At 45.4% G+C, this 20,701-nt stretch overlaps 1 protein-coding gene across 1 annotated transcript in view; it reads left to right on the plus strand.

Moving 5' to 3' along the window:
* Positions 1 to 2,048: 2,048 nt before the first annotated feature.
* Positions 2,049 to 20,701, plus strand: part of SHC4 (SHC adaptor protein 4) — a 131,430-nt gene continuing 112,777 nt past the window's right edge. Inside the window, exon 1 of the mRNA XM_032856551.1 lies at positions 2,049 to 2,805. Coding sequence (XP_032712442.1) covers positions 2,221 to 2,805 — 585 coding nt within the window. The 5' untranslated portion in view covers positions 2,049 to 2,220. The remainder of the gene's footprint in view (positions 2,806 to 20,701) is intronic.

Below are 20,701 nucleotides of genomic sequence, written 5' to 3' on the forward strand. Positions count from 1 at the left end.
GTGCTGCGATGCAGGGCTCGGCCCCAGGACCCTGATATCATGACCTGAGCCAAAGGCAGATACTTAATGACCGAGCTACCCAGGCCCCTCTAGATAGTTGCTTTTAACAGATGAGGACATTGAAGCACAGAGAGGTGAAGTGAATTTCTCAAGGCAGCACAGTATGGGGATCTGTGACAACAAGGAAGGGAGCCCTAGGAGGGGAGATAAGGGGAGGGGAAGAAAGAAAAAGAAGAAGGCTACTTCACACCTTGCCCAGAGCTTTGTCTCCCCAGTTCTCCAGGAGTTGTGGGGATCTAACTGACTTAGCCACTCTCTTAGTTTTACCAGAAGAAGGTGTGGGGTGAGGAGAAGAGGTCAGCCAGGATTGAAGGGAAGGCTTATGAAAAGGCAAAAAGGCCTTCCATGGAAAAAACACATCCTAACCGTTTTGGCAGACAGCAGGTGAAAAGGTGCATTCTTTCTCTGGGGAAGCAGGAACCAGCCAGGATGCCTTTCGGTGGGTCATAAGCAACCATTTAATTCAGAACCTGTGTTTAGATCCCAAAGGAGCTTGGGCCACTGAAGTCATGAATACGCATGAGCCTAATGCAGCCTTGTGGACAGTAAGACAATGAAGGCGACATCCCCCATTCCCGGTTGCCACGGGTTGTTTTAATTTGTAAATTAATGAACAATTTTAGATGTAAGAGTGTTGGCCTACAGAGAAATGTAATCTTCAGCAGAGATTTTGTCTCTTCTGATATGTGATTTCCACATCTTCCCTGGGTTTCAGCAGTTTCCTCTCCTCTATTCCTCAAAGAACCTGCATTTCCCTTTCCTGACTCCCTTCCTGGCTTCCTGTGCGCTAAGCCTTTGCAGTTGTCATCATGGCTTCAGAATGCATTTGATAGGTACAGGAAGTTGCACCAGACGGGAGATGGAACCAGCAATCAATAAAAAAAGAACTATGTTTCTAAGAAAAATGCATCACGGCTTCCCACCGGAGTTGTGTACCATATGTCCTAATATCCCTGGAACAATGGAGCTAAATTTTAGCTCTTCTGCTTGGCTTTCCCGGCCATCTCAACAAAAAGAAAAGAGACCTTTTAACCTGCTGCTACCCAGCTTCCCCACGACTCCTAGTACAGATTGCCTTTCCCTTTAACCCTTTCATCAGATATCACAAAATAAAATCTCTCCTTCCAGCTTTATTTCTCCTGGCTACTAGTTTAGTATATTTATGGTGCATGAGTCATCAAGCTGCCGCCTGATTGGATAAAAACCAAGCACCCCTGAGACCATCAGTCAATTACGGCTATTCTCAGCTTCATTCACAGATTTATTAGCTTGCACACACACAGAGAAATTCATTCAGCAAAGTTCATTCATAAAAATTTCAACACTCTGCATCATTCTGCACATCTCAGCCTTCTGCTGCCGACGGGTTCCTGAAAGAAGCTCTGAGCCGACTCCAGGAGGGAGGGAAGCTCAGAGCTAGGGTGGGCAGGCTGGGAGGGGAGCTGAGGAATACGGAGGGATCGCGAGTCCATGAAATAATGCGGAGCGCCGCGGGTCACTAGTACTTCTGGCTTGTGGCCCGGACGGGATGCGAGACAAGATCTTCCAAGAGAGGGCAGCCATCAGAATCAACGAACTCAGGCTGAGGGCGCCTTCGCCTCTCCTATACATCTTCTCTTTTTCCTTTTTTTAAATGAACAATCACTGGAACAAATAAAGGGTTAATAGGCCAGTCATTGCCCCGCCCTGTGAGAGCCGGAGGGAGCAGGTTTGAAAGTTCCTGTGTGCGGAAGGGAAGGCTGGGGGTGGGGGGCGCTAAATATTTCTGCAAGGCTCCCGCACAGCTCGCTGGCGATGCGGCGGGACGGGCTGGCCGGTGTTCGGCCCGATTCTGTGCCTGAGAGTTGGCCGTGAGCGATCCCCGCCACCGCGGGCCTGGGTCCAGGCGTTCCCAGCAAGGAATCCAAGGCGAGAACACCGAGTGCTGCCGCTGGGGCCAGGGAGGGACTGAAATCAGCTGGGGAGTTGTCCCCCCGCCCCCGCCCCGGGCTGTCACCCAGAAGGGCCCGGCAGCGGAGGTGGGCGAGGGACAGTGCAGAGTTGGAGAGGTGGCTGCCTCGAGTTGCATGGGGCATTGAGGCATTCGCTTTCCGTTCCGTTTATCTAGCAGACGACGAGGCGATTTATGCAACAGTATCCTGTTTCAGCACTGCCAAGGCTATGCGAAAACGCGGTCAGGACAGCCTGGCAGGACTTGTGCTGTATGTAGGACTCTTCGGGCACCCCGGGATGCTGCACAGGGCCAAGTACAGCCGCTTTCGGAATGAGTCCATCACGTCCTTGGACGAAAGCAGCCCCGGAGGCTCCGTGGGGAACAAGGGCTCGCCTCAGCCTCCCTACCCTACCCCGGCACCTCACCTGCCGGCTGAAGATGCCACCTTGGCGTCCCAGGAGAGCCCCACCCCACTGTGCACCTTGATCCCTCGCATGGCCAGCGTGAAGCTCGCCAACCCAGCCACCTTGCTGAGTCTGAAAAACTTTTGCTTGGGTACCAAAGAGGTGCCCCGGCTGAAGCTCCAGGAAAGCCAGGACCCGGCTCCCGGCAGCCCAGCTTCCCCTGAGACCGGTCTAAACAGGGCTGGGTCCGAACCTCCGCCGCAGCCAGACCTGGTGGGGCACAGGGCGACTGTCTTAACTCACGATGCCTGCCCCCTTCCTGGCCCTGGGGAGCCAATCCCAGGGAGCAGGCAGGACAGGCACTTTCTACAGCACCTGTTGGGGATGGGCATGAACTACCATGTGAGGGTAAGTCTATCTCCCTCTCTGTGCTCCTTCTAAGAACTCCGGGGGAGAGGGGCATCTTCCCTTCTGAAAAGGGCTGCACACCACCTAGCTGGGTTCTAGGTTTGGACGAGACATTGTGTTGCTGGACTGAGAGGAGGGGAGCTGGACTTACGGGTTTTCCTAGGAATATGTGGCTTGTACTGGAGTCAGACAACTTTCGATTCAGGGACATGAACTGGTGCTAACTTGTAGGTAGTATCCAGGGGGGAGGGACAGCTTTTGATGGAGATGACGAGATGGTGTCTTCTTGTCCCTCTGGACCTAGCATTCTGACCAAGAATGGTGAAGAATTTCTAATCTGTTTAGTGATTGAAACCTGCTAGACTCTATCGGCCACTGTATTGCCGTAGGGATTTCTGTGCTAGAGGAATGCATGATGTGTAAGGGACTTGAATTACTATTTTTTAAATGTAATTCAGCATTTAACAAGAACTTCTCAAAATGTGGCCATGTCTCTTTGCTTATGCTAAGAGCTAGTCTTAGGTCTTTAGTGCTCCCCCACCCCCACCCCACCTTGTCTTTATTGCCAATACTGCGGCAAGTGGGCCTTGTCCGTGAGCTGTGTGCAAAATCAGGGTCCTTACTGGCCTCCCATATGCCCTTGCTTATTCCAGATCTGGGTGAGATTTGCCCCCTGCTCTTCTGGAGTTCACATTTCAGTCGAGGAAACCAACCAATGCATGAAATAATAAGAGAGCAATAGTTAGCAACAGAAATCTAGTGTGAGAATGCTGAAGGAATTCAGGAAAAGGGAGCCGTTGTTGTGGTTGGGGATTCATTTACAAGGGAAACCTTCAGAAGGTGTGTCTTGGAAGAGATATCAGAGCTGGATTGGCAGAAAGGAGGAGATTCCTGGCAGGGCAAGAATAGGAGCCGTCTGAAAGTCCGGTATCACGGTGGGAGCTGCAAGGGAGGATCTTAAAAGCCAGGCTCAATGGAAGAGGGGGATGTTGGAGGGTCGTAGGTGATAGAGAGAGTGGCTGGCATATCACTGGTGCTCCAACAAATGTGAGTTGAATAGAGACAAATATAGATCCTGGGTCGCTTAGGGAAGAGGGAGCTGTTGACTAAAGCCCTTAAATGTCAGAGGAGGAGCTGGTAAACACTGTGACTGGTAAACAAGAGCCCTCACTTTGTTTGTAGGCAAACTGTGACTTGATGAAAGTGGTCTCAAAAGGATCAGCCTGAATTGATCTGAGATGTCTGGGAATGGGGAGAAATTAGAGATTGGGAGGCCAGTCAGAAAGCCGAGAGTTTAGGCATGAAGGGATGGGAACGTGGATTGACATGGAGGTGTGAGAGAGGATATGAAGACAAGAACCTCTGTGAGAAGACTCAGCAGCCGTGGGTGGTCCATCAACCCATTTCAGCTCATGATACAAACAGCAGAATAGTGGACGTTTCCTGAACAGTGGGTAGACTGGTGAGTTTGTCATTGTTGTCTATGGAGGTTCTGAGGAGGGAGATAGAAGCAGAGTGAGTTGGGAAGGGGTCACGCTATGTTTGCTTTGGGCATATGATCTTTAAAGTAATGGTATCTAAGGGTTAGTCATTGGTGAGTAAGCAGTCATGTAAGACCGGCACTCAGGTGAGGAGTCTGACACGAAGGTGCGAATTTGAGAGATAACCAATAACTAGCACCAATGGACAATTAAGATCTCAAGAAAGGGCAGATAATGAACACTGAGAGAGTTCCAGGGAGAACAGGCATGGGACAGCTCTGGCAAATGGATAAGTCAAACCTCTAAGGAAGATAAACTTATGGGACACACGGTTCTTGCCCTCCCCCAGAGTGGCATGGCTCATAATGGAAATAGCTTCGTGTATCTACTAAAAGTTCATGGGCATATTCTCATTTGTCAGCCTAAGAGTCTGCCAGGCTCTAGTGGGAAAACGAGTGACTCCAGACCCATGCTCTCTGCACCTGCCTTCCCATGACCTAGACATCCTCTACCCTCTGCCCTGCCTTTCCTTCCCTTTTGTACCTCCTTCCACCTCCCCATATCCACACACCTGGACAATTTTGGATGTGAAAAGAGTTGCTATATGTCCTCTACTTTCCCTAGGGAGTGTTTCCATTTTAGATTTTTAATGAGGACATCATCTGTCTTTTCGTGGTGATGACAACAGACCCTAGGGAAGGCACTGACCCCCATCACCCAGGTGGGCCACGCTGTATTGCCAATAGACGGTGACATGAGACACCAGTTAACCCTTCTCATAGGAGGTCAAAATATATGGAAGAACCTACTTTGTTAATTTTTATAGAAGTCCCACTTTGAAAGATAGAAGGGACACAGAAGTTATCAAGTTCAATGCCTCTGTGGGGAAACTGAAGCCCAGAGGAGCGATTTTTTTAAGGCTGCCAGGTGAGGCAAAAGGAGAGTTAGAACTCAAGTTTGCTGTGTGCTATTCTTTGCTCTTTTCACCACAGGTTTCCATCCTGGTTGAAATTCTGTTCCTCAGAATTTTTTTTTTTAAAGATTTTATTTATTTATTTGCCAGACAGAGATCACAAGTAGGCAGAGAGGCAGGCAGAGAGAGAGGGGGAAGCAGGCTCCCCGCTGAGCAGAAAGCCCGATGTGGGGCTCTCTCCCAAGACCCTGAGATAATGACCTGAGCCGAAGGCAGAGGCTTTAACCCACTGAGCTACCCAGGCGCCCCCTCAGAATTCTTTTAGATATGAACCTATTTAAAAAATGGAATGCCAACCTATTAATCTTTTTTTAGTGCCAACCTATTAATTTATAGTTAAAAATTATCATACCAAGTGTACCCAAATTGCAATTCCTGTATTCCCACCTGTAGGAAGATGCACATAGGAAGATTTAAGTCAAAAGTTGCTTAGGGGTACCTGGATGGCTCAGTCAGCTGAACATCTGACTGTTGTTTTACCTCAGGTTGTGAGTTCGATCCCTGAGTCTGGCTCAGTGCTCAGTGCAGAATCTACTTGTGATTCTCTACCTCTCCTTCTGCCCCTCCCTCCACTTGCTCCTCTCTCTCAAATAAATAAGGAAATAAAATCTTTAAAATATATTTATATAAAAGTTTGCTTAGTGATGATGGAATCAGAGCAGAGAAGTGAGAGAGATATTCTTGGTGGCTAGTGGACATAGAAGCAACTTTTGTAGGCAAGAGGTAGCTACACATTCTACTTCCTTATCCACATCATGTGACTTCTCTCCCTGCCCAAACTTATTTGCTTATTCATTCACTTGTTTATTCAACAAATATGTATTATGAACCCATTATATGACTGGAACTCTTCCAAACCCTGGAGATACATCAGTGAATAAAGAAAGCAGGTCTGAGCCCCATGGAGCTCATATTCTCATTAGCTGAGATGGGCCCTGATTGAATAAACAAGTAAATACAATATGTCACACATATTAAGTGGTAGGGAGAGCAATAAAACAGTGGAAGTAAAGAAAGGCAGTTGTATTGCATTCCTTTTGGGGCAAAATGACAGAGTTGTAGTTACTCTTTGTTTTGTTTTCTTGCATCTTTTATCTTTACGATAGGAACTGTATTTGCCTTCTACTCTAAGTTAGATTTGACTTTAGGTTAAATAGCATTTTAAATTAAAGATTTATTTATTTATTTGAGAGAGAGAGAAACAGAGAGCAAGCCTACAAGTGTGAATGGGAGGAGGGGCAGAAGGAGAGAATTTTCAGTCAGACTCCCCGCTGAGTACAGAGCCCAATGCAGGGCTCCATCTCATGACCCATCAGATCATGACCTGAACTGAGACCAAGAGTTAGGTGCTCAACCGACTTAGCCACCCAGGTGTCTGTAAATATCTTTTTTTTTTTTTTTAATTGACCATTTGGTCTTACAATATAGAGTTAGTAATACAGCTGAAAATGTATTATAAGTTCTGAACACCTATTTTTGAGTCACTTTCATTTAAGCTCAGACCTTGAACCCTCTAAAGATCTTTCAGGGAAGGTAGGCCAGCAAGCTATTCTTTGAGAGATACCAAGCCAGAAGTGGGACAACCAGACCCAGGTCTGAGCAAAGCAGTGAGGTGAGTGGAGTCCCTGACATGGTGCCAATTAGTGACTTTTGTTCCTCCCATAAGGTTAAGTCTTATTTCTTTAGGAGGTATTCTCAAGTCACTTTATCTGTCACTCAACATTCATTCGGAGGTCTCTCCGTTGCCCAACATAGTCTGTGGCAAGTACGGAAAATACACAATGTGACCAGTGCTCTCATCTCTAGAAGGAGAGGTCTGCTCTATAGGGCCTTGAAGCGCCCCCAATTAATGACTCTAGCATCTTTCTTCATATGGAAGATGTTTAAAACCTTAGTTCCCATCCCGATTCCCAAACCCCAAATTGCTTATGATTTAGTTGAGAGCTAAATAAAGCAGAGGCAAAGAAACCAACTGAGCCAGAGTGGCCATAGGCCAATAGGGCAGTTCTGAAGCTTGTTCTCCAAGGGAGGCTGCATTCTCCAAATGCTGACACCAAGCCCTCCAAAGTATTTTCTCTACTATCTACTCTCTATCTTCACACTTTCCATTGCAAGTTAATAGCAGACAGGGTTCAAATCAAGATTTGTCTCACCCCCGTGCTTATCTTCTTCCCACCCTCTGACTCTACCTTGGACCAAGACGGGTAGTCCTGAAAGTTTGTGAATGGGAGTGCACAGACAAAGGACCACGCAGATGAATGCAGGACAGCTTTATTACAGGACCGACCCCCAGACCTTGCCTCGTTGCATTTATTTGCATGATTTCCGTCTCATCACTTCAGCCCAACCCACCCCAGCAATTTCCCCAGATTGTGTTAATTCGCTAAGGCTTCTGTGACAAATATAATAAACTAGGTGGCTTATGCCGCAGAAGTCTATTCTTTGAAAATTCTGGAGGCTGGAAGCCTGAAATCAAGGCATTGGCAGGGTGGGGCTCTCTTGGAAGGCTCTAAGAGAGGATCCTTCCTCACCTCTTCCAGCTTTGGGTGGTTGCCAACAATTCTTGGCATTTCTTGAGTTGGAGAAACATTGCTCCAACCTTTGCCTCTGTTTTCAAAAGCATGGCTTCCTTGCCAACATGACCGTATCCAAATTTCCCTCCTCTTATAAAGATACAGGTCATTGGACTTGAGCCTTCGCTGATCTGATATGTCCTCATCTTAACTTGATTATATCTGCTTCCAGATAAGGTCACCTTCATAGATCCATTTAATTTTGGGGTGTTGTAGTTCAAGCCATAACAGTCCCCAAGAACATGTATCGCAATGTGTTTGCCCACAGAAGTGTTCTTGTGTATTGGCTCGTCAGCTTTGTGTGCAAATATGAATTTATGTTGAGGAATTTATTTACTTCCTTTGTAAATTTCAGAGCCTCCTCTTACCATCCATCCTTCCTTGTCTAATGGTATGGCTTATTACTGAGCCAACAGACCAGTATTGTCTATTGTCTGTTGTGTAGACTAGATATAGTCCACGGTACCATGTTGCTCTGTCTGCCCCAAGGATCTTTCACACAGGGCAGCACAAGGCTAAGAGTTATGAGATCTGCATTAATCTAATGGTTCTGGTGCTAACCAGCTGCCCTTAGGTGAGTCATTTCACCTCTCTGGACCTCATTTTCTCATATTTAAAATAAGAGATTTGAACAAAATGCTGCCTAAGAACCTGAGACTCTAGGTCTCCTTTCCTGTTGGTCTATTAGGATCTCTTTTGCTTAGACAATGGATTCAGGTCAGTTTCCTAAAGGAAATCATGTTTAACATCTTTGTGTTAATAGAGGGGAAAAGAAATGTCTTTAGCACCCTCTTACCAACACAGAGCTGGCTTCACCAGTAAAGTAGAAAGGGGTGTGTTATACTGGCCTGGACACAGGTGCTCAGTTCCAGAGAGTTGGTGTAAGAGAAGTCAGGTCGTGGAAAAACATCCAAGTGTAAGATTTCAGGGAGGAGTAGGGGGCAGGCTGATCCAGGAGACGGGCCAGGGTGAGTGATGGTAGCAGGAATCATGGCTTACATGGTCCAGCCAGCCAACCTGAGGACTGTAGGAACAGTAGAAGTAACCCTTCTCTATTCTCTCTGGACAAAAGTGCTAAAAGAAAAAGGCCCTGCCACACAAAGAGACAGTCTAGTAACCCTAACCTTGAAAGAGGGCGATTTATAACTCTGGGAAACCCCTGAAGAGACAGTCCCATGATTTATGCAAAATAAAGGCAGACCTGAGTGGTGTAGGTCAGGCCATCATGGGTAACAGATGGCTTTCTGCCTCTGTGTGATGCCCTCTTTTCTAAGTTATTGGTGGCTAAAAGGGTGGTCATATGGCTGGGAGGAAACACTTCCATCGAAGACTGACAATTTGTCATTCAGGGTGTTATATTTTCCTTCCTGTTTCTTGGAGTGAATGTAAAAATAGATTCTCCTAGAATCTAGAAAAATCCTGACAGATTTGACCCATTGTTACTGTTAATCCCCTTATTTTTTATTTTTTTAAATTTATTTTTATTTTTTTAAAGATTATTTATTTATTTATTTATTTATTTTGAGAGAGAGAGAAAGGGCACTTACAGGGAGAGGGATAGGGAGAGGGAGAGAAATCCCAAGCAGGCTCCATGACCAACATGGAGCCCGAAACTGGACTTGATCCCATGACCCTAAGATCACTACCTGAGCCACCCAGGTGCCCCAGTGTTATTCCTTTTCAACTTTCACACATCCTCTAGTTCTTCGCACCCCTGAATACTAGAGCATTACCTGGAAGAGCGAGTCTTAGAGTTCCCCTAGTTCAAAACCTTCATTTTATAGTTGAGGAAAACAGAGGCTCAGAGTTAGGAAGTAAGTTACCCCAAGCCACAGAGCTTCTAGTGGTAAAGCCCAGACAAGAACTCCCAGTTCTGTGTACAGCACGCTTATGTACCTCTGTCTTGCTTCACCTCTTCTCACTCCCTGAACTAAACGTTCTCTGCCAAATATCTCTGTTGAGGAAAATACTCTATGTGTGCTTTTGTTTAAGAAGACCAGAATAAAAACTTTTTTTTTCTAATAGAAAAATTGCCTTTCAAAAGCAACAAGAAGGAAAAAGTGAGGCAGAGTGGTAAGGAGCCCCAAATGCCTTAGCTTTATCCATGTTTCCCCTTTTTGTTGAAGGCGGTCCCTGCACATGGTGACATGTTGTGGGACCAGGACTTTACTACATGCATGGACTGACGTCTGTGAATTCCTCTTCCACAGCTATTGGGGATGACTTCCCTATTATGGCTTCTCCCCTTACTTCCATTTTACTCCAAATCCAATACCATGTTACTGATTGGTTGAACCAACCCTGTTTCCCAGTATGACAGTCCCATGACCTAAATCTAAATCTTCACACAGCCCGGGAGGTGAGGACATTCTACACTCCCCTCCCCAGCATCAGGGATATGAGGTCCATGGGGTTTCTTCCTCTCTCCTAAAAGATACAAGCTTCAGATTTCGGTGAGTTGGGGGCAGTGGAGGTGGAATGAGAGAGGTCTGGTCAGATTTGTGCAGAAGAATCAAGAAGAGGGTTACCAAAAGATGCAGGCCTTAGTGCAGCCCACAAATAGCCATTACAGGAAAAGATTCCACCTGAAATAGCAGAGTATAGGGAGAGGGTATTTGGAGAAGTCAGGAGCCTTCTGAGAACTGGATTTTTGATTGAGAACATTGACTGAAATCATATGAAACTTGTCGATATCATAGCAGTGATGACAAGCAAGTATACATTTGTAACCGTAAACTCAGGTGTACAAGAAATGTCATTACAAATATATTTTAAAAATCACATGAAATCTGACACCAAGCACTTTCTTGCTTGGCTGGCAATATTTCAGTTTTGGTCATTATTCATCCTCCAACCTCTAATGATAATCACATAGTGAATCGGGAGCCTTTATTTTGTACCCCTGAATAAGGAAAGGCCTCTGACCTTCAGTTCATTGTATAGAATATTGATAGTCCCCTAAAGACAGGAGACACTCCTATGACTAGACCTCCATTTGCACACTAGAATCCTCACCCATTCTGAGAGCCCCTTGCTGAGAATCCAGCCCCTCTAGCTCCCCCTCCAGCCATTCCCCTTGCTAAGACTTGCCACTTTCCCAGGGCTTGGCCAGAATGCAGTTTGAGGGTCTGGAATGCTGAGAGACTCACCGGTATCAACTGCCCATCCTCCTCCCATCACTGACCCCGCAGGATAGGGAGGACAGATGGCTTAAGCAAGTTAATGGGAAACCCAGAGGCAGCCAGCAACCAGAGGGGGCACTGATTGAGGGAGGGCACAACAGAGGGGCATGAAGGAAAGTGCACAGCCTACCTACAGAGGCTGAGCAAAGATGGAATGAAGTTTAAAGAGTTGCCCCCATTTGTCAGGGTCAGACACTGGCAGTCAAGGGTTCTGATGGAAAATGAAGCTGAAATTTCTTGGGAGGAGTTGGAAATTACACTGCCTGTGGGAGGTTGAGGGGAATGAGAGATGGAGACAGGGGGAGGGCGGAGAGAGAGAGTGGAGGAAAAAGGCATAGTACAGGCAGTGTCCTATCCAGAAAAGAATCTGGAGCACCGAGGTCATAAAACCAACAGTTTAATGTCATGTTTTATTTGGTCAAATTAGAAGAAAGGGGTTTTGTTTTTGTTTTCGTTTTTTGTTTTGTTGCCAATGTTTAAAAATTCCATATAAAATTCTGGATTTCCGGCTTCTCAGTAGAGCCAACAGCCTTGGACAGGTCATTCCACATGCCAGCGGGTGACCAGAGCTGGCCAGTAAGGCACAGGCCCACCCAGTTTCACTCACTTATGTCACCTGTCTACCCCCGAAGATGACTGGATTTACATACCCACCTGTGGCATCAGAATGTACTGATGCCTTTGTCTTTCATTTTCTAATGTGGAATATCTGGGAGAAGCTGAGAATGTCTTATTCTTGGGCAGCCTACCAGGACTTCTTTATGTAACGGGACAGAGTCGGGGGGATGAGCGAGCCCATGAGAGACACATTGCCTTCCCAACTCAGAGAGCCTTTGCCCATTCTAGCCAAGTTGCGGAGTTTTGTTTTGTTTTTGTTGTTTTTTAAAGATTTTATTTATTTATTTGACAGAGAGAGAGATAGTGAGTGGACAAGTAAGCAGAGCAGCAGGCAGAGGGAGAGAGATAGAGAAGCAGGCTCTCGGCTCAGCAGGGAGCCCGATGTGGGACTTGATCCCAGGACACTGGAAACATGACCTGAGCCAAAAGCAGCCACTTAATCAACTGAGCTACCCAGGGGCCCCAAGTTGCAGAGTTTTAAAAGATAATGGAGCTCCAGGATGGGCACAAGCCATCCCTATTTTGTGAAGACATGGGTCAAATTTTGTTTGTAGTCAATTCTTTGAGACAATGAATTTTTCCAGAGAAACAGTGTTAAAAATTGATAAGCTTTTTCCTGTAGTGAGAGAGAGGATTAAATGGAAATATATATACCTATGTATAGGTATATATATATATACACACACACATAGTAGGTCCCAGGTAGAGGGAGGAAAACACACTTTCAAAGGGCCAGGAGTGCTTTTAGGCAAAAATACATTGAAATAGGCTAAATTTGACTCCGCGGTTTCACTGTGTCCCCTTGTCATCCTCGCTCCTGGCCAGCAGCGCTGCGCTGGCAGACCTTCCTTCCCTGATCCTTCCCTGTGGTGCTCCCCAGGGCAGGCCTGCCCATCTCTCTCAGTTGCCGCCACCCCCCCCCCCCCCCCCCCCCCCCCCCGCCGTTGTTGGCTTCCATCCCCGCTCAGCACAGCAGAGTGAAAGCTTGCATTTTGGAAAGAAATCTCTTTACTTCATTCACTCTTTTTTTTTTTTTTTAAAGATTTTATTTACTTATTTGACAGACAAATATCACAAGTAGGCAGAGAGGCAGGCAGAGAGAGAGGAGGAAGCAGGTTCCCTGCTGAGCAGAGAGCCCGATGTGGGTGATGTGGGGCTCGATCCCAGGACCCTGAGATCATGACCTGAGCCGAAGGCAGAGGCTTAACCTACTGAGCCACCCAGGTGCTCTCATTCACTCTTTATTGTAGTGTTTCTCAAAATTTCCTGAGGGCCACCGATGGCAGTGAAAAAAGTTTGTCAGAAATGCAGACTCACAAGGCCCTCCCAAAGTTTCTGCGTCAGAATCTCTGAGGCTGGGGCCCAGAAACCTGCGTTTCTGACACACTCACTGTGTGATTCTGAAGCGTACAAAGCTCAAAAATCTCTGCCGAGTCCATTTGGTGCAGTGGTTTTCAACAGCGGATGATTGTGCCACCCAGGGGACATGTGGTGATGCCTGGAGACTTTTTAGTGACCATAACTGGTGAAGCAGTGGAGGCTACTGGGTTGAGTGTCTAGAGGCCGGGATGCAGTTACACATGCTACAGGGCATAGGACAGTCCCCACAACAAAGGATTCTCAGGCCCTGCTGGCTGGTGGGATAGAGGCTTAGCAGCTCTGAGGCAGTAGAGGGAAGAGTGTCACCCTGGGATGTACATTTGGAGGTGATGGTGGATGGAAGCATGAACAGTTGATTGGTCATTTGGCTTTTGAAAACTCTAACCTAAGCTGTTTCTAATTGTCTCAAGTTTTCTTCTTTCTCCTCTTTAATTCCACAAATTCTTTAAGAATTATAGTTCACTTCCTCACCCCCCAGCCATACAATATTCCTGCGGCTTCCAACATCAGGATCTCAAGAGGCGGAACTGAGATCAGCCATGGATCAGGTCTGTCCAAAGTCACAGCAGGCCGACGCTGACTCAGGTGCACTCTGGGCTAAATGGCACTTACAGGCTAGCTTGGTATCCTAACCATGGTCTCCTACCATTACTGGTACCTTCATTTCCATAGGGAAGGACATTAACAGTTTTAGCAAGTAACTTACCAGTAAGTTTTAAGAACAGGGCCTATCTTGGGGTTGGAAACTTCCTTTAGTTAGAAACTTCCTTTAGTGCCAGAAAGCAAACAACTTGAGGAAAAAGACCATGTGCTATAAGGACAACCCCAGAAATTGGATTTTTTTCCCCTCTATGTCATCGGATGATCATTTATAGGAATCATTCATTAGGAAATGGTGAAATATATAATTCAAACATAATATTTTTCTTAGCCTAGTGCCAACTCCAGGTCCTTGAAAAGCACTGCCCCTCCCTCTCCTCTCCTCTCAGTTCCTCTGTCCTCTGGACTTGGGTTCAGACTGATACATTGACTGCAAAGTTCTGTTTCATAGTGAGTTAAGCTACCCAAGGTCACAAGGCTCTTCAGCATAGAGCAAGGACAAAAACTTAAGTCTCTCAACTCCCAGGAGGGTTCTCTTTTCACTAGCATGGTGAATAAGATATAATTCTTGCATGAGGAGGTTACAGTGTGAAAAGGGAACAAAGACATCCACACAAATTACTGTAACGTAAGGCAATGTGTTGTAAATGACACCAGAGTGGTCCAAGTAAAAGTATGTGGGATATCATGGAGGAAAGGTCACTTCTTCCTTTTGAGATGATTAGGGAAGTTTTCATGAGGGAGGAGTCATTTTAATTGAGTCTTGAGAAATGGGTAGAGTTTCCATAAGCAGAGATACAGGAAGAATATTCTAGGCAAAGAGAATGACAAGAGTGAAGGCATAAAGGTAGGAAAGTAGAGGATGTACTTGCAGAATGGTGAGTGATTTGACTGAGTTGGACAGTGCATGAGCTATATGTAGGAGATCAGCAGAAAATAAGTCAGACTGAGGCTATAATAAACTCGTGTAGTATCTGAAAAGTAGGGTTTTCCAACAGAAAACAGAACTTTGACAAACTCGGAGCTGTGTTTTACAGAGATCATGGGCTACAGTGTTCAGAGAGGATCCAAGAGGAGGGAGACTGGGCAAAGTGAGCCTGGTGAGAAGCAATGTAGGAGCAAAAGCAGTGGCAGGAGGAATGAGGGCAGATTTGAGGCCCTTTAGGGGAGGAAAGGGAGAGACAGAAAGCATTTGGGGGTAAAAGGTGAGTTTCCATTCTGCAGGCCATGCATTCAAGGGAACCTCAAAGCATCCAGGTGGAAATCTCCAGCAGAAAATGGAATAGTTAGGACTGAGGAGAAGCTATATATCTATTGCTGTTGTCATCTGGGCCCAGGGAATGGACAAGGCTACCAAAGGGGGCGGGCAGAGTGCAGAGGAAAGGGCTTTGGCATGCGACCACTTAGGTGCTCTGCAGAGAGAGAAGAAAAGGCACTGGAGACAGAACTAAGCTGAGTGAGGAGCAGGATGGGGAGAAGACAGAGTCATCAGGGGAGGAGGGGAGAGTTTTGAGAAGGATGTTGGACAAAACAGCAGCAAAATCTGGGAAGTACTCAAGGAAAATGAGACCTACAAAAGCCACAGGATTGGCCTCTTATTTTCTTACTCCCCTCTCCACTAAGATTTTCCGTTGAGCTCTTACAGACCACGCTTGTCGCTGGATAGACCGCATCTACACTCTCTCCACTTGCCCTCTCCTTGAGTGGTACCTTCCAGATGTCCGAGCCAGAAGTCCAAGGCATGTCTATGTCACTTGCCATCACACTCCACACAGTCTTTAGTTATCAAGCCCTGACAATCCCACCCTTATGACGTTTCTCCTACACATCCACTTCCCCCCATCCCCACTGCAATTTCTAAGGTGAGGATGAGAGTAGGCAGCATTTTCAAACTTGCTGACCAGCTTCTTACTGGTCTACTCTTTCCTCTACTATTTTGTGAAATGCACTTTGCAAAACACTGCCACTGAAGCTTCTGGTTGAAACTAGGAGATGGATGGATGATCCTAATACGAGGTGGAAAATGATATATACCTATAGAAAATAGTATGATGCATTGGTGTCATGAGCTCTAGGAGGTAGAAGAGGCTTCTAGCTGGGTGCTCAGGGAAGGCTTCCAGGGGAGAGGGCATTTCAGATGGTCCCTACAGATTAAATAGAAGTTTAACCACAAGGAATATATAATATTAAGGGGTATTGCAGTTGGAGGGGGCATAGGTAAGGAAATGGAGGTAGATACAAGGGAGAGCACTTATTTTAGTTTGGTTAGAGTAGCGGCTGCTTGGAAAAGATTGGTGGATAATATTAAGACTTGAGCCAGCTTATAACAGTCCTTTAATATCAGACTGAGGAGTCTGAGCAGAGGCATGGGAATCTCTTTGTGTTAGAGAAGGAGTGCCTGGAAGTGGGGAAGCCCTTTCGAAGGCTATTACAGCAATAGTTAAGGGGAGAAGTGTCTATATGAGGGTCTTGACGGTGGAGTGAAGTAAAGAAACACTGGTGGCAATATCACAGAAGAAAAATTTGATGATGCTGGCAAAGGAGGGCAGAATGCAATGCAACCCGCCTGAGGTTTTGAGGTACAAGGCCTGGGGTGGGCCAGTGAAAGGCACAGAGGACTCCAGGAGGAGAAGTGGTTTTGAGAGGGAGGGCAAAAGGTTCAGTATCCGACACAGAAAATCATCTAGACGAGAAGGCGGTGTCCAACAGGCCTGCAGAGTGGTCAAGACAAACAATTAGCCATCCTTATCTGACAAGCATCCCATTAAGGCAGAGAGATTTCAGGTGATTTTCATGAGTGGAAGAATGGAGTGTTTCTTAATATTACATAGTAGAAGGCCTCTTCTCTGATGGAAATGTTTCACATATACTTTTAATGTTTCGGTTAAATGTACATAAATATCCATGTGCGTTGTAGAGTCAAGGCCTTTTGTTGGAGTCTTCTAGATACGATGATCAATACCCCTTTCCTTGTTCTTGTATAAATTCTACCCATCATTCCTCACTTATATTCCTATCAGTGTCTTCAAAGGGATACAAGCTGTTAGGGAGCTCTTCAAAGTAAGCTGAGTGCAGATCGTTTCATTTCTAAAATCTTTCAGGTTTGTTTTATCCACATGTAGTTTAGATCTATTTTTTTTTAAGATTTTATTTATTTATTTGACAGACAGAGATCACAAGTAGGCAGAGAGGCAGGCAGAGAGACAGGAGGGGAAGTGGGCTCCCCGCTGAGCAGAGAGCCCGACAGGGGCTCGATCCCAGGACCCTGGGATCATGACCCGAGCCGAAGGCAGAGGCTTTAACCCACTGAGCCACCCAAGCACCCCTAGATCTATTTTTTAAAAAAGCAACTTGCCTTCATAAAGTCTCTCTAAAACTTTTAATTTTCATAGAAATAACTACATTAAAAAAAAACCCCGAAACTCATATATTTTCAGTTTGCTTACTAACTACTTAGATCATGTGACTTAAACAACAGTTACAACCGCCATATACAGGTGCAGCACCAACACACCTGGGTTCTTAGTAAGTCTACATTCCAAACTGTGGCAGCAGAAGGTTAGGCATCTCTCCTGGCTGGGTCAAGCCTGTTGAGTGGCAACCAGTTAGCAGAGTTTTATTGTTGTATTGTGTGCTAACAGCTCAACTTGGTTTGCTGCTCTGTCTCAGGTTACATTTCCAATTTTTGTCATCACAATGAGCATGTTGTAGATTCCAATTTTCCTTTTCCTACTAAACTTGACAACAACATCTTGTCCTTGAAGAGCAGACAGTATTTAATGAGTACTCTTGTACTTACTCTCCAAGTGGTTTCTGTTCAGGGAAAATGATAGATAGAGGATGTCCCAAGGCAAACGAGAAAATTTAAAAAAAAAAAAAAAACACAGCAAGTATCCTGACTGCCCCAGCAGAATCCTCTCCAAGACCCTGTTTTCAGGAGATGAAATTGAATCAGCATTTAGAAGACTATCTCTGGGGATGAAGGTTTAGATTTAGAAACTCCTCTGTGGCCCAAGACTATCTCTTTTTATAAAGAAAACCAAAACATGTAAGGTTTGAGTTCCCCACACTGGGGTCAACATTATCTCCTGGATTACAACTCAGTGAAGACCCTCTGTTTTTGTTTCTCTTAATAACGATCGATCTGCGTTTTGTAGGGTGCCCTTTGCATCTCCATCACATTTTGTAAACCTAAACAAAGACAATGAAGTTTGTCAGAAGGGCGGATGTAATTTGTTCTCAGTAGCTTTTGTTTGTTGTTTGGAGAATATACATATCTTTCTCAGGTGGGATAACATTAACCATGGGAAATACACTCCAGCAAAAAATGAGGCTCTACTCACCAGAATGGCTATGGCTTAACGCCTACTTACCTAGCACTCCTAGGGATGTGAAGGCTCCACGATCCTGGTGAAGGAGACTGTTCTCTCACTTGTTGTTGTTTTTGTTTTTGTTTTGTTTTTTTAAACTACAATAAGGGAGAAAGTCATGAGGGCTAACTTTTCTGAAGACTTTATTTAATCTAATCATTCTTGGTTGTATTTTCTGAAATGTCAAAGTAATACATACTTAATTTGGTAAAAATCAAAACAGTGAAGATAGAAGGTGAAGGTTCTTTTTCTAGAGTAATTACCACTCCTGACAGTTTGTTTTGTTGGAGTCTTTCCAAATTTCTCCTAAGCACTGCAAATTTATATATACACATACACATACTTATGTATGAGGAAGATTATAGTACTCATACTGTCCTGCAACATTCTTTCCCCCTCTTGGATGGGTAGATGGGGGCCCCCTCATGGGTCACTACATGCTGACCCCCCAGGAGCAGCACAGTGTCCCAGAGAAAGGGCCAAACTTGTGGCCACTCCTCTAATGAGAGACAGTTCTCTGACTTCCTGACCTTGGGAGGAGACCTTCATCTTCCTTGTGCTGTCCCAGCGTGCTCTCTTCTGTTCCTCAGCTGCTTCCTCACCTGTATGAAGCTGGAGATAGGGGCTCTCAGTATGAGGGGATCCTGGTCCTCAGTTTAGAACACTCTTCTTCTTATTATGTAGCTAGAGATGCTGGGATCCACCAAGATAGACCATTTCCCTCCCAAAAGTAAGAGAGTTTTAAGTCAGATTAGCCACCGTGCAACAATGCTCGCCCCCCACCCCAGTATATGGGTGCATATTTGTACATGTAAGCGTGTGTGTTGTTTTAGAAAACAAAACCTAAAGTTTTGTCTGATGTATTTCTCTGACAGAATAATACTGGAATTAAATAAGTTCTTTTACTGGCATTCTAGTATACAGACTAGCTTATTTAGGGTCAGAAGGGATGGTATCCTTTTAGGATCTTGATGTCCTGTTCACCCTTCGACTTCCACTCAACTTCTAGAAGTCAAACTAGTTGTGTGTGACATCCCTTGAGCAGATGAGAGAAGGTGCTGACTGTGAAAGAGTATTCCTGGACAGACAGGGTCCACTCTCTTCTGCCTGCAGACATAAGGGGCTTTGCCAGAGAGCATGAGACCTGGTGCCTCAGCCAGGAGTCTTCCAGGGATGGGGAGGAGGAGAACCCTGACCAGAGGATCATCCATTTTTGTGCTAATTTTCTTTTGTTTTCTGAAATGATGTTTAAAGAGACTTATTCTGGCTAAATGAAGACATCCATGGAAAGAGTTTTTGATTTGAAAAGAAAATATCTTGGAAGTCCTGAAAGTTTGGAGTAAATGTCTGAAACTTTCAAGAGTACCTCTAACTGTGTCACCTACCCCCAACTCCCCAGCATTTACATTGTGGATAGACAGCCCATGGGAGCCAACACATGGCTGTCTACATAATGCTGGACTCTCAGGCCCCATCTAAGTTATTTCAAGTATCTCTTCTTAATCCTTTTAAATACAGAGACGAGTTTAAAAAAAAAAATATGTTAACCCATCTGGAGTAGCTATAAGCTGTTCCCTGAAAAACAAAGAAACCTTTATTCAACACCAGATCTTTCGTTCTTTATCTTTCACGACAAGTTGCAAAATTCTGGTGAGATAAAGGCCCAGACTGCAAGCACCTTATTCTTGTGCCTGGTCTAGTGGTAGGAAGGACTTGTGGAGGGAATGGGCAGAACATACACAGAGAGCAAGACAGATGACTAGGAGGGGAGGAGGGAGCCATGCAGCCAACCCCAGCGTGGAGCAAACGAAAGGGATTCTGGCCCAGGATGTGTGGCAAGCTTCCAAATCTCCCTTTGCAACATGTAAGAATCGGATTTCCCAAAGAGGCTATTACCTGTGAAAAGAAGGAGGAAAAGGGGGTGGGGGAGGGGAGGGAATGGAAGGGGAAGGAAGATGAAGGATGAGGTAGGATGTAGGCGTGGCTGTGGGAGGTCCTTGGGTCTTGGCAGGGTGTGAGTATCTATCCCAGAGGCCTCCAGGAAGCATCATGTGTGCACTCACGGGCCATATTTTTATTAGGATTATACCCTACTGACTTCTAGAAAGGTTTTGAGGTGGCTCACCTGCTAGTGAGTTAATGCTTCCTACACATACTGAACAACTCTGTGGGAGTGAAAGGACAGAAAGTCTGTGAGTCATCGCCCAACTGTTCAAGTGAGTTAAGAGGGGGGCTGTTTCTCCTGAATGAGATGCCCACAGACACTGTCAACACCCACCGGTAGGAATCCTGATACAGTCAACTCATTTAGTTGACATCACCAGGAAATCATTGAATTTTTCAGATAATGGAAGCTTTTCCCTTTAGAAGTCAGTCTTCTAAAACTTAAAATATTTTACATGGAAACCTCTGCATAATGAAGATTATATGCTCCTTTTCTTCAGAGATGGTTGATGACTGAATGAAAAAAAATTTGGAGGGGGTAGGGAAAGGCCAGATTTTTTCCTTCAGATCTATGGTTCATTTTTTATAACAATTTTATTGAGATACAATTTATATACCATAAAATTCACACTTTAAGTGTACAATTTGGGTTTTTTTTGGGGGGGGCGGTTAGTATATTCACAGAATTGTTCAACCGTAACCACAATGAGGTTTTATTTTATTATTATTTATCTTTCTGAGAGAGAGAGTATGTGCTGGCGGCAGAGGGCCAAAG

Source organism: Lontra canadensis, unplaced genomic scaffold (genome assembly GCF_010015895.1).
Source record: "Lontra canadensis isolate GAN:19392208 unplaced genomic scaffold, GSC_riverotter_1.0 scaffold12, whole genome shotgun sequence".
Classification (NCBI taxonomy): Eukaryota; Metazoa; Chordata; class Mammalia; order Carnivora; family Mustelidae; genus Lontra; species Lontra canadensis.